General features: G+C 44.2%; 1 protein-coding gene across 1 annotated transcript; it reads right to left on the bottom strand.

Annotated features, from left to right (window-relative positions):
• On the bottom strand, positions 1-12904 carry pcsk1 (proprotein convertase subtilisin/kexin type 1). Its single transcript, XM_055027203.1, has 14 exons — positions 12231-12904; positions 11075-11179; positions 10866-10988; positions 7644-7790; positions 6906-6982; positions 6507-6595; positions 5988-6160; positions 5109-5321; positions 4929-5029; positions 4603-4836; positions 3586-3743; positions 3358-3491; positions 3086-3247; positions 1-2220 (listed from the first exon to the last, which is right to left on the bottom strand). The coding sequence occupies exons 1-14, from the start codon at positions 12417-12419 to the stop codon at positions 1801-1803; spliced, it is 2325 nt and encodes a 774-aa protein (XP_054883178.1). The 5' UTR covers positions 12420-12904; the 3' UTR covers positions 1-1800.

Below are 12904 nucleotides of genomic sequence, written 5' to 3'. Positions count from 1 at the left end.
TGTCACTTTGCAGTTTATTCAATAAATTTCAGATTTTTTTTATTTTTATACATCCATACAGACATGGCAACATAACGTTAATTTGTGTAAACGACGTCTGACCGAAGAGTCCGTCAACAGAAGTGGTTAAGAGAGCAGCACGGGCTGCTCTGAAGGAAAGGTGAGTTGGAGCATGAAAAGCTTTCAACCAAACGGGTCACTTTGCTGAGGCGGCAACCCGAGGCAGAGGGCAGAGACTCCCCATGACGGCGTCCAGAAGGATTCATGTCACAAACACTAAAGACATTAAACGGAGATTAAATGTGCACAGTAATCTTAGCAGAAATTAAGGCGTTCAACATGAATGTGCTTTGATGCTGCAGGATTCAGCCCCTATTCTACAGAGCTTTGGGCCAGGTGAAGTTTTTTTTTTTGTTTGTTTTTTTTCCCGCTGGTACATATGCTGGAAAACAACTTTTTCTTTTTTCCTTTTGCGAAGCTTTTTGACAGCAACATTTTTGGCAGTGTTTGTAGTTATACGTATTTATAACCATATAGACTTTACAGCCACAAACTGTGACCTGAACCACAAAGAAATACATTTTTAAAAAGGTTCTGATGTCCTATTAAACTTATTTCACAGGTTTAAATCATCTATAGAAAAATAATTTCTTTAATGCAGCATTGCACTCAGAAAATAAAAAATAAAAAAAACTGCTGGGGTATTTGCTTAGCTTTTTTGTGATTGTTTTAATTTAAGCAAATTTTTAAATTCTTTTTAAAAAAAGAAGTATTTATCCTTATTGATTTGCAAGTCAAAACATTTTTATTTGCTCTCTTATATAGCAAATATTTTTTCTGAATGACATATTTCTCGTAATACTTGTAAGTATATAGAAAATAAAGCTATTATTGTGTTGCTTTGTTGACACCCTGAGAACAGATCGAAAGCCAACATTTTCAAAATAATTTAAAGAGATTATTAGTTTAGTATTTTTTAAAATTTGTTTCTGGAATTTTTCTAATTTATCTGACTTCCTTTCGGCTTTATAGAATAAACTTTTACTCAGAGGTAAAGAAAAAAAGTTATTACAGTAGCTCAGAGCATCAGGAATAACTACATATGGATGGGATTTGCTTAAAAGGGCTTTCAAACCGTTTTACAATCATTGTTTCCGGATGACAATATAGAAATAGATACTACTGCAAAACTTATATTTTAACGGTGGCATGCTTGAGCAGGCAGTAAAGAGAAGAGAGCCAAGGCCACCAAAACTTCCCACATCCCTTTGTTTTCTGGTTAAATGCATTTAGACGCCCCACATGAGGATATACTTTACAGCACACAGGCTCCAAACAAGTCCATGTTGGAAGTAAAGAGTTTACTGCTCTAAAGGACTGAATGAAAGAACGAATCTATAGACAGTTATGGATTAGAAGTAGATAATCAGAAATGCAGCATTTTGGGTATTTCTCATCTCAAGGTTCCCCTTAGAGGTTTTGACATCTGTCTGCCTTCTTTCATCTCTTTGTCTTGTTCCTCCGCTCCCAACCTCCTCTCCTCTCCTCTCCTCTCCTCTCCTCTCCTCTCCTCCTCTCCTCTCCTCTCCTCTCCTCTCCTCTCCTCTCTCCTCTCCTCTCCTCTCCTCTCCTCTCCTCTCCTCTCCTCTCCTCTCCTCTCCTCTCCTCTCCTCTCCTCTCCTCTCCTCTCCTCTCCTCTCCTCTCCTCTCCTCTCCTCTCCTCTCCTCTCCTCTCCTCTCCTCTCCTCTCCTCTCCTCTCCTCTCCTCTCTCCCTGCGTGTTGCGCCTCCCTGGCTTCGACTAGTCGTCCAGCATTTCAAACAGTGCCTGCAGCAGCCGGTCGTTTCTGTGCTTGTACGGCTTGATGTTGTAGAAGCCGTCGCTGTAGTCACTGTAGAGGCTGTCCCCTGGGCCGCTGAACTTGTTGATCAAGTCCAGAGCCTGGTACAGCTTATGAGCTGGGAGTTTTGTAGGAAGAGGAAGAAAACCCCGGCTTTGCTGCTGCTGCTGCTTCTTTCGGGCAGAGAGGGGCCTCATTGTGGCCCGGGGAAGCTGCGACGCGGTGGCATGGTGTTTGAAAGCCGTCTGAAGGAGACGCAGCAGGGCCAAGGGAGGAGGGCGTGGGGAGCCGCTTGAGGGGCTTTTGGGCTCCTTCTCTGAGACTGAAGGAGAGGGTTCTGCAGCCTCGGTCTTCTGACGGGGGCGGGGATGCGTGGACTCCTGTGTCACCAACAAGACACAAAGAAGACACGGCATTTGATCAGGACGCAGATGGTAAGAAAAAAAAGAAAAAGAGATAATCTTCAGAATGTGCGTGCAGATTGCGTTGTGTTTCATTTGGCTTCAGCAGTACTGATGTGAGAGCGTGTAAGACAAAAATTTCTCTCATCTTTAAGGATTGGACAGAGAAGCCGAGAAATGAGTCTTAATCTGAGACGACACCAGGACCAGTGAGCTCTGGGCTGAGTTTTGCATCTTATCTTGAAAATACCCGTGCTGCCATTTGTCAGGCTACACATACCAAAAACTTCTCTGTAAAAAATATGTAAATAGACATTACTCACATAAATGGGATTTTACAAATATCGCTACAAATTTCTGCCACTGTTGTCGTAGTTAAGTATTTCTGTGTAGAATTTTGAAGCTATTTTATTAAAATTTGGAAAAAAGCTGTAACATTAAAAAAGTGGAGAAAGTGAAGGAGGTGAATATTTTTCAGAAGTTCTTTAAAAGCTGGGTCATCCTTGAAGAAAACCTATTAGAGCAGCAATTCTAAGAGTACAGCATGAGCTACAATTCACCAGTTTAGTTAAGGCACTTTATGTGTTAGAATGGTGCGGTCATCATACTGACCTAAATCTAACCAGGAATCTTGGAAATAAATGTTTTGCAGGCTGCTGCTCTCCAGCCAGTGGCTGAATTTGCAAAGAAGATTGGGGCAAAAAATATCCTGTGCACGTCCAAAGGCGGTAAAGACGTATTACTAAAGACCTAAAGGTGTAATTGCAGCAAAAAGTCGTTCCGCTCAAACCCCAATGAAAACGCCTTAAAGTTTTTGGCTGTATGATGACATCAGAAAGCTCACCTCCATCATGTCATCCATGTGCTCCACGCCACGCCGGTCATTCTGAACGGCATTGTAAGGAATGTAGACTCGAGGTTTCTTCATGTGTTCTGGCTTCTCCGATGTTCCGTGGAGAATCAGCTTCCAGTTCAAGATCCTCCCCTTGTTCTCCATTCGCCCTGACTGCACAAAAGAATAAGAGGGCTTAAAAAAGCAATAGGAGATGCTCAATAAATCCACAAAACAAGCAATATTATGCACTGATTTGTAAAATAAAATGAAAAACCCCTCACAGTATCTGTGATCTTCAATGTCCAAGTACCAGCAGGGTTTTCTCCCCATGTGTGTACCGACATAAAGTCCCAGTTTTTGAAGCCATTGGATGACGTGTCTCTTTCTCTCTCGGCCAGAAGTACAGTGGTTGTACCTGAGGCAACACCCGAAGGAACGGACTGTTTACAACCACATCGGGGTTTGTTGTTTGTCACACATCCTTGTGTTCGTGTGTGCGCATCTCTGACCTGCGGGGGAGGTAAGCGTGATGTGCAGGTCTCCTCTCCGGGTGTATTCAATGCTGGCCTCCACCTGCACGTGCTCCAGGGAGCGGATGGCGTTCTCCTGGCCCTCGCAGGCTTTGGTTGGGATCTCTATGGTGATCTCTCCTGCCGCCTTCAGCTCCCTGTGGGACGCATTGAATTAGCTGCGACGCAAACAACACTTCTCGACAAACCCGAGGATGTCACATGGTTCCTGACTCAGGACATTTCTGTTATTAAGGAAAGACAATTATGAAAAGCGTACAGTATTTTGCCTCAACTCCTTTCAATTGTTTAAATGTGGAGGGGAAACAATCATCTTTTAACAGGCTTGTTTGTTTGTACTGCCTACAAAAAATAAATTCTCCTATTTTTCACGTAAATATTATATCATAATACATTTCTTTCAATTGGGGTCTGTGATGTTCATGAAAAGTGATACACTAGAAAGTTTTTTCTCACTATCTCAGACCTGAGTGACTTTATCCAACATTTTCACAGACCCACTCATCATCCTCTTAACCTTGCATATTTCCACACTAGTCAGGATGCCCACGCTGGTCAAGACTTGACACCTGATCAGTGTATTTAGCGTCCTAATTGCACTCGTCACATGTCATCATGTTGCATGTTTAGCGGCAGTCGCAAGTGCACACAATATGCGTCTGCAGATTTAGCAGCATTTGGCCATTCATTTGCAAAAAGCAACTAATCCCAATCTCTCCCAGATATGAATGAAAGGATTTATGCGTTTGAGCTGGCATGAAGCCAGAGGGGCCGTCCAGACTGCTGAGCAGAGTTTAGGAAATGGAGAGGCAAATCTTTGGGATTAAACAGGGGAAACGCAAGGTAATCAGAACATGTGTGTTGGGGATACCGAGACTGCTAATCCACCATAAAGAGAAGAATCAACATAAACTTTTTTTTTTTTTACTCTAGTGCTCTTCTGTGCTGGATCATGCAGCAGAATGTATTATCTCTGCTTCAAAGTGTTCTCTGTACCTCGGCTGAAAAGAGTCGTCTCTGACGATGCACTGCTTCTTCTCTGGCGCGTGTTTCCACACCGCTGGGTCTGCCAGGTCCACCAGTGCTTTGGCGTTGAGAAGCCCAAAACCGAAGCGGCTGTTCACCATCAGCCCCGCTCCGTTCCTCTTCCAGCCCGGGTTATTGGCCAGCGGATCGAACTCCGAGGTCCACACCACAATGTGCTGCAGGTCTCTCCACGTGAGATCTGGACTGAGGCAGCAAACACCAGCAGACCAGTGAGCATGTATCGAAACGTACGAAGCAAAGCTTTGATTTGCTAAGTGAGCTGCAGGGTCTCATACTTTTGTTCCAGAGCCAGGGCGAAAATCCCAGCAGCCAGTGGGGCGGACGCCGAGGTTCCAGTGTGAGTCTGAGTGCAGTCGTTGTGAAGATCGGCGCTGGTCTGAAGGCAAAAACAGCAAAGAAGACAGGATGAAGAAAGTCCTGAGGTGGATGAGCTCTGTCTCTCTCTGTGTACTTACAATCCTCTGGTCGGTGTAGTCTCCGCTGCTGTACGCCGTAGCCAGAGTGGAGGAGCACTTCTCGGCGTACCACGGCGACAGGCCCTGCTGGGAGGCGCTGCTGATTGAGATGGTGTAGATGCTGTCTGTGTAACCGTCGCAGTCACAGTTATCGCCCTGGCGACCTCCATTACCCGATGCCCAGACGAAGATGGAGCCTTTCCCGTTGCGACCCTGCGCAACATGAAACAGAGAGCGAAAGGAGAATACTGAGTCAGACAATCTCCTGCTGGTTAGAATCTAAAACTGATCCCAAACAATGTTTAAAATGCAATGAAACTGTTATTTTCTATGAAAGACATAAAAGAAAGTCAGACAGCTTAGGATGTAGTTTGACGGTTCTGAGAAAGAGTTCAATTAGCATCAGTGTAACGTTTACAGCTGATAACAATTTTGTCATTAAAATCTTCACACTGAGCAGCTCACTGCATCGTTTCTAACATTCCCGATCCATTTGAATCTCACCGCTGCTGCATACAATCGTGCCCGTTAGCAGACCCCACCATCTAAATATGCCGCAGTTTGCAGAAGTATTCAAACTCCTGGAATTTGTAACCATTTTGACATGTTACATTGACAAATGTCAGAGTGATTTGGGGAATTATTTGAACAAAGTAACGCCGAATTCGGACAAAAGGATTTTAAAAAAATAATGAAATAATAAAAAAATATGTGCTATATGCATTTGTTGTCATTACCTCTGAGTCAATGCTAGACCAACACTTTGGTCCAGCAACAGCTAAAAGTATTGATGTGGCGATTTCAATGAATGTCAGAAGGTTTGAGGGTGCATGTATACTTTTCTGGTACAAAATGGTATCTGTGTCATGTTTTCTTTACCTGCTGAATACCGTATTCAAATGCTTTCTGGGCCAGGCGGCCAGGACCCTCCACGGTCTTGCCGTCGTCGTTGGGCCCCCAGCTGGCGCTGTAGATGTCCACATGGTTGGGGTTGAATCCAATGGAGCTCGCCTCGATGGCGTCCGTCACAATCCCGTCCAGCATGCGAATTCCTGAGGGTGAAACACAACAGAAATATTAAAGTTCAACACACTTTTATGGCTATGACATTATCCGAGGTTCTCCAGAAAAGTAAGATTTTGATATGAAAGCAGCCGTGTGGTACGAAGGAAAAAGTTTGGATGATCAGGGTCAAAAGTTGAGAGTTCAGAGGAAGTCAAAGGTGAGACAAAATCTAAAATACTCGACTGACATCTTTAATTTCAAAATCAAACACTGCCGCTTATAAAAACAGACAAAAGATAAGATAAAACACACACAGTGTTATGAGGTGGTAAAGCTGAATGGATATGCTCACATTTAGCTCAAAGCAAATGTGAGCATTTGCTTTGCTCTCACCTCCAACCTTGGAGTTGTATGCCACTCCGACGCCACATTTCTTGTTGTCGGCCTGCATTGCAATCTCCCCTGCACACCGAGTGCCATGCCTAAAAGGAAAAGAGCAATATATCTTAATTTCCTCTAAGAAAGGTTTGGTTTTTAACCAAATAAATAAATAGCTAAATCAAGTATGTCTTCCGTAAATAGTCATAGCAAATTATACTAGGACATTTCAGTAACACGGCAGTTCAAAGAGCTTTGCATCGTAAAACCACAAACATCCAAAATTGAAATAAATAAATAAATGAGTGAAACGATAAAGACATAAATACATAAGACTGAATTGTTTAACCCATCTTAACTCAGTCTGAGACACCAGAAAAGTTGAGATTGGTTAACGGTATAACCTGGACTCACTTGTTTTCATTGGTGGAGTCGTATCTGGGGAAAGGATCTGGATCGTTGTCGTTGAAGTCGTAGCTGGCTGCCGGATCCTTCAAAAGAATAAAAGGGAACTGGGTGAATTTTGTCATACAAAGAAGAATCTGATGCAGAATATTATAATTCTGTCATTGTTTTTGACAGACAACTTTGTCATGAATTGACAGGCTGCGTGGTCTTTTATTTCCTGTTCGACAGTCTTATAAAAATAAAGAGCTTCACGGTAACCACTTCCATATCCAATGAAATCAGATGCCTGTGACTGTCATTTTACTGCTTATAAATTATGCAAATGAATGCTGATTATTCTGAATAAGCATCCTGTCTGATTGATCTCTGGATTAATAAGCATCAGCCTAATCGCATTAGGAGCTGTTGTCACACATAATTCACTCTGCTTTTCTTTCCTTTTCTTTGCTGTGTGCATGGCTCCTGAAAGCGCTGCTTTCATACCATATCCCACTGCTGACTGGAATTTGTTTTATGAAATAAATAAACAAAAGAGTCAGAGAGGCCTTGCAGATGCAGAAAAACCCACTAAGAAATGCCTTTTAAAACTCAGCAGCTACGAATCCAGGAAGCCTGGAGGCCCCTGAGCCGACAGGCATCATCACTGCCTCTGCGAAACGCCTCGCGAGGTGTCGCCGGTGCGCGTCGCCACGGCAACGACGGGCCCAGACGACGGAGGCTGTCTCCATGGAAACGGTGTCTTACGTAATTGGCATAGATGTCCGTGTGGTTCCACTCCAGTCCGTCGTCGAGGACGGTGATGACCACTCCCTTCCCCGTGATGCCCTTCTGCCAGACGGGAATCACGTGCAGGTCCAGCTTCGGCAGCTGGGACGACGACCGCGTGTCTTGCTGGATGTGGAGGACGGAAAAAGAAAAACTTTAATTAATAATTACAATAAACCCCCTTCCTCCCAACCCCTTCTTATCTCTTTCTGACGGCTTCACCTGAACGAGGCTTTTCAGGAGTTATCATAATGAGGGTCAGCTGAACTTCTCCTCCCTCCGCCCCGCTGAGTCCGCTGACCTTTACAGACATTCATCCCTGGGCTGTCAGCCCTTTTTTTTCTTTGTTGGAGTTTGAATCCACTCCTGCTGCTGCACAGCCACTCACAGGCAGAGTGTGACTGGAAGGTCAAAATAATTGAGCCGTTTATGCTTCTCAATACAATACCTTCAGGCTCAAGACTCACACTAGTGCACATGGACATATGGGCGTGGGGAGGAGAGGGGAGCTCAGCTCACATCTGGTGATTCCATGAACATAATCAGGGCGAGTCGAGGATGACTGAACGATAGCCTTCCCTTTTCCCGCTGTGAGAAGTTTTGTGGCTCAGAGCTGGAAGAAGCTGAGACTAAAAAAAGAGCTCTGCACTTTATGCGTTATGCTGCAGAACACCTCACCAGATATGAGTCATCCCTGCGATGCATTGGCCTCTGCTTTGATTCCCTGCTCCCACCCCCCTCCTCTCACCTATCGCAGCTCTTTCGCTCAGGACAAGAATCCATACCGTCATACAGACAAATGCCCAAAGAGACGCACTAATAACACAGACCCACAACCTCGCAGCCATGCATGAGAGAGGGATTTCAGGCCACATGTGTGAGTCATCCCCTAATTAGGCTCATGCAGTCACCCACTCATTGTAGATAAAGACACTTCATCTCTCACTCTCTGCTGCAGCTCTCTGCCTCTGATCTTATCACAGAGCTCCACCCCAACTCCAGTATCAGCACCCATAGGGTCCGCCAGTATCGCTGTCACTGCTGTCTTTTATGACCTCTCAGTCTTTGTGTTATCTAATCATTTTCCTTCATTATCCTTCCTTCGCCGGCTCTGTGAGGAAACGCCTTATGCCACAATGTTAAAAACAGAGGGATGCCTCTGGTTGGTTGTCCAATCTGCTGACAGTTTTTTTTTTTTTTTTTTTTTTTTTTGCATCCAGTTGTAACCCGGTCCTCCCGGTGACACAGACACGGCTTGATGTGAAAATACAAAAAGCGGCGCTTTGACGCCGATCCCATTAGTGTCATCATCCCTCAGTGGCAAAGCTGATTCATCTCAATTTGCTTTCTCGGTCGCCGCATGACTCATGTTCTCTTAGTGCAGGTGCAAAAAAAGAGTGGAGGCCCAGAGAACGGATCTGTCTTTCAGACGTCCACTTAACTAATAATGATTTTTAAAAAAAAGTCCAATTTGTTGAAAGAATTTGATGACATTTAAGCCCCAAAACTGGCAAAAACAAGGATTTACTCTCTTCGGTAACTGATCGGTCTCACCTGATTGACCCGTTGATCCAGGTCATGTGAGGTGATCCGGTCAATAACAGAGCACATCTGTTCCCTGTAGCTTAACAGCCGATGGTGAACATGCTCCTCTGCTGACTCTGTTTGCCACTTTATTCCCAGAAAAGTACTTCAGAGGATATAATATTCATTAAGTTGCAGTTGGAAATTAATAACTTGAAGTTTTCTTTGTTTTGGAAAATGCAAGGCATTTTACTGCTTTAAAAGGATTGTTTTCAATATAGTTTGTCATCAGATAGACTTGGCACAATAACAATCTGATACTGGACGATAAGCTGCCTCAGTAATCACTCTGGTAAATGACAATATTGCTCTTTTGAGATGATTTTCAAGTGATCTGTTGATAATTGCATAATAATGCCCTCTCACAGACCAATGAACTTTCATTTTGCAAAGAAGACTCAACACTGGAACGGGAAGATGTCTTCAGTGAAATGAGAAAACAAACAAACAAACAAACAAACAAACAAACAAACAAACACAAAACCATAAATAAAATGGATTTGGATGCTAACAAAATTATTCCTTTGAAAAATATGAACCACACCATTGTTGGTGTGCTCCATCTGTTGGGATGGCCCAGTCAAAGTCCAGACCCAAGTCTTACCAACAATAAGACCTGAAATCTGAAGTTCAGTCACTTCATCCAGTCACACTAAGTTTCCAGAGGTGAAATGCATGCTACACTTTTCAAATGTTTGTAAATCAAGCGTGAACTTTGCAACTAAAACTTCAATCTCGGATTTTACGTGACAGATCGACGTGAAATCGTGCAGCACTTAGAAGCAGAAAGAAAAGGATTCTTTTCCAGACAAATAACTGACAATAATGTGCTGCATGTTTTTGCCCTTAAGCCTAATTGTACTGCTTAGCCCTAATAAAATACAATAGAAAACAACCAGCTGTCGTAAAAGAAGTCCTAAAAGCTCATGGGCGAAAGAAAACTTTTTCCAAGAGGGAATATATGAGAATATGTGAGAAAGGAGGCTTTGATTGCAATCTTTTCTCTAACTCCATGCCCTCAGACAGTCGAAAAGTCCCGTCGTGGTTTAAATTAGGATTTAATGCGTTATGCTCTGGCCTACCCCATCCGACTGGATTACGGTCTCTCCAAACCCTTTCATCTCCACAAGGGACCGTGTGACCAATTAAGCAAATTGCTCTCTTGGCTGGCGCTGCATGATAGAATGCTTTTTTTTTTTTGCCCCTCCGTATTGCAATCTACTGTCCGTATGCGTGCACATGCAGCGTGTTCACTGTTTATTCTCTGCATCGCAACACTTGGATCAATTCACACGAGCCATCTGATGCTTTACGTGTAAAACATGCAGAGGTGTTCCCATTCATCTCGACTTGAAAGGCTGCGGGACAAAGCAGCGAGAGCGTGGATCCGAATGCATGCGGGTCTCTGAGGAGAGCAGACAATCTGCAGGCGAACAGAGCCAAAGTACGCATCATGTGACCAGGGAGTAAATGACCACTCCAAAAACTTTTACGCTCGAACCACAGTCACAAACGTGCAACATCCACACACCACTGGAAGACAAATGTATCCGCTGAAAGTCGCCTCTGACATAAAACTGAAAATGTTCAAGCCTTGGAGACCAAACGACAACTCACCAGGTACCACTGCTCGTTCCACATGGGGTCGTCAAAAAGTTTGTCCACTGAGCAGTCCTTGCATTCCCTCAGGGCCGCCCGCTTGCCTCTGCGCTTCTCGTACTGCTGCTCTGCCCACAACACCTGCGCCGACAAACCAAGAGGCTTGAAATCTCTTCAGAGCTCCAGCGCTTACGGGTACAGGACGAGCCCGAGACCTGAAAACCCACCCGGTCATCCTCCGAGAGCTGCCTGGTGATGTGCTCCGCGGCGCGTCTCATTCTGCGAGGGTGGCTGCCATGTTTGAACAGGAAGAGGTTTTCCAGGGCCCCAATCTGCAGGGATGTTGGACAGATAAGCACACTGCTCCACTGGAATAAAATCAACCATTTGTTGATGCACTCTTATTTCTTAGCTCTTTGTTTCAACTAACTATATTATGTTTAATGATACATGGCTGTAGATCAGTTTGCAACAGGATAAGCAGCAGCTGCTTCACAGGTTTTCATTTTTTTTTTCAAATGAGGATCAAAAGAATCCACACAGATCAGACCAGCAACTTCAGGGACATTAAAGCTTGCATCGGCCAAACTGTTGACACATGAAGGCTCAGACCAATTTTAATCTTAACACATATATCTCGAAAAACAAGATCCTTGGAAAATAAACACAATACTGGTGAAGGACACCAATCGACGCCCAGTGCAAACAGGCTCCAAAGAGTTCAGACCTCTCCTTACTTCTTCATTCCTGCTAAACTAAAATTTCTCTGCTAAAGAAACTAACTCCAAAGCATGATGCTGCCATGTCTAAAAGCCAGCATGATCTGACGAGCTTCTTCTACAGCTCTGCCGTGTCTCTACATGGCTTGTGGCAAACTGGGAATGCATAGCCACAAATCAAAATCACTGAGGGAATGTCAGCAGATTGAGCATGCACGGTTTTGTCATGTTTAGAATAAGTGGACTGATGGACATTTGTACCCAGTGGAGAACAGGAGCCGTGCAGTTATATGAACTAACAGCTGTTATGCATACTATGTTGTTCTCCTCCACTATGCCCTTTTATCTTAAAATAATAATAATACAGTGTTCCGAGTCTCATAGTCTGTTTTTAAGTAAAGTGGTACAATTCAGAAATCTTTGGCTGGTCCATTTGATTAGCTTTAAAAAAGATTTTTTGTTTGTTTGTTTGTTTTTTTTTTGTCTCAGTGAAATGAGACTTTTCATTTTAAAATAAAACCCTACTTTTCTTGTTCTGGCTCTGCCTACGTTAAAATGCTCCTACGTCAGACACTCCCCACCCCCCTCCCCCCATTAAAAATAGATTATTATTATTATCATCATTATTTTTGAATTAAAGCTGGTGCTTCAGGGCGTCGCCTACCTGTCGGACCAGCTGGTAGTCCAGCTCCTTGGCGATGGCCTCGGCTTCGGACAGCCCGCCGGGGATCTCCACAGCCCACTCGTTCAGGTACTGCCTGTCCGCGTAAGACAGCGCCTGGCAGCGGCGCAGCGCGGAGCAGAGGACGGCGAGAACACAGCACATCACCGCTGGACGGCATCTCACGTCCATGTCCGAGGGAAATCAACAAGATGAGAATATATAAATGGAGAGATAATCTCCACACACACACAAAAAAAGAGGGGAATCAAAAAGAAAAGAAAAGAAAGAAAACCCTGCGAGATGTAAACGTTGCGCGGTTCTAATAATCACATAAATGGATGAATCAGTCGTTAAGTTCAGGGTGTTCCTAATGAAAGCCTCTCTCTGAGATGGAAGGAAGGAACCAGCTTGTTGTGGGAGAGGAAACGCTGCTGAAAGGCAGGGCTCGGTGTCAGTGCGCGTCTGTGGTCGTGATGTTGGCAGGAGGGGGGGAGCGAGGGGGGAGCTTACACGTCAAATTACTTGTACTCTGACGTCAGTCTGGCGCCCACCTCTGTTTAGATTGGGTGCTCGTTCCTGAAGGAGAGCGTCGAAACGGGAGGACTAAAAATATCACACGAGAGTTAGAAAAGCAGACAGTACAGCCGCATCCAACGCAGATCCCATCTGATCGC

The sequence above is a fragment of the Poeciliopsis prolifica genome, unplaced genomic scaffold (genome assembly GCF_027474105.1).
Source record: "Poeciliopsis prolifica strain line A6 unplaced genomic scaffold, Auburn_PproV2 SCAFFOLD003, whole genome shotgun sequence".
NCBI classification, from domain to species: domain Eukaryota; kingdom Metazoa; phylum Chordata; class Actinopteri; order Cyprinodontiformes; family Poeciliidae; genus Poeciliopsis; species Poeciliopsis prolifica.
Note: the sequence above shows the minus strand (reverse complement) of the source record. Positions and strands in the feature narration are given on the sequence as shown.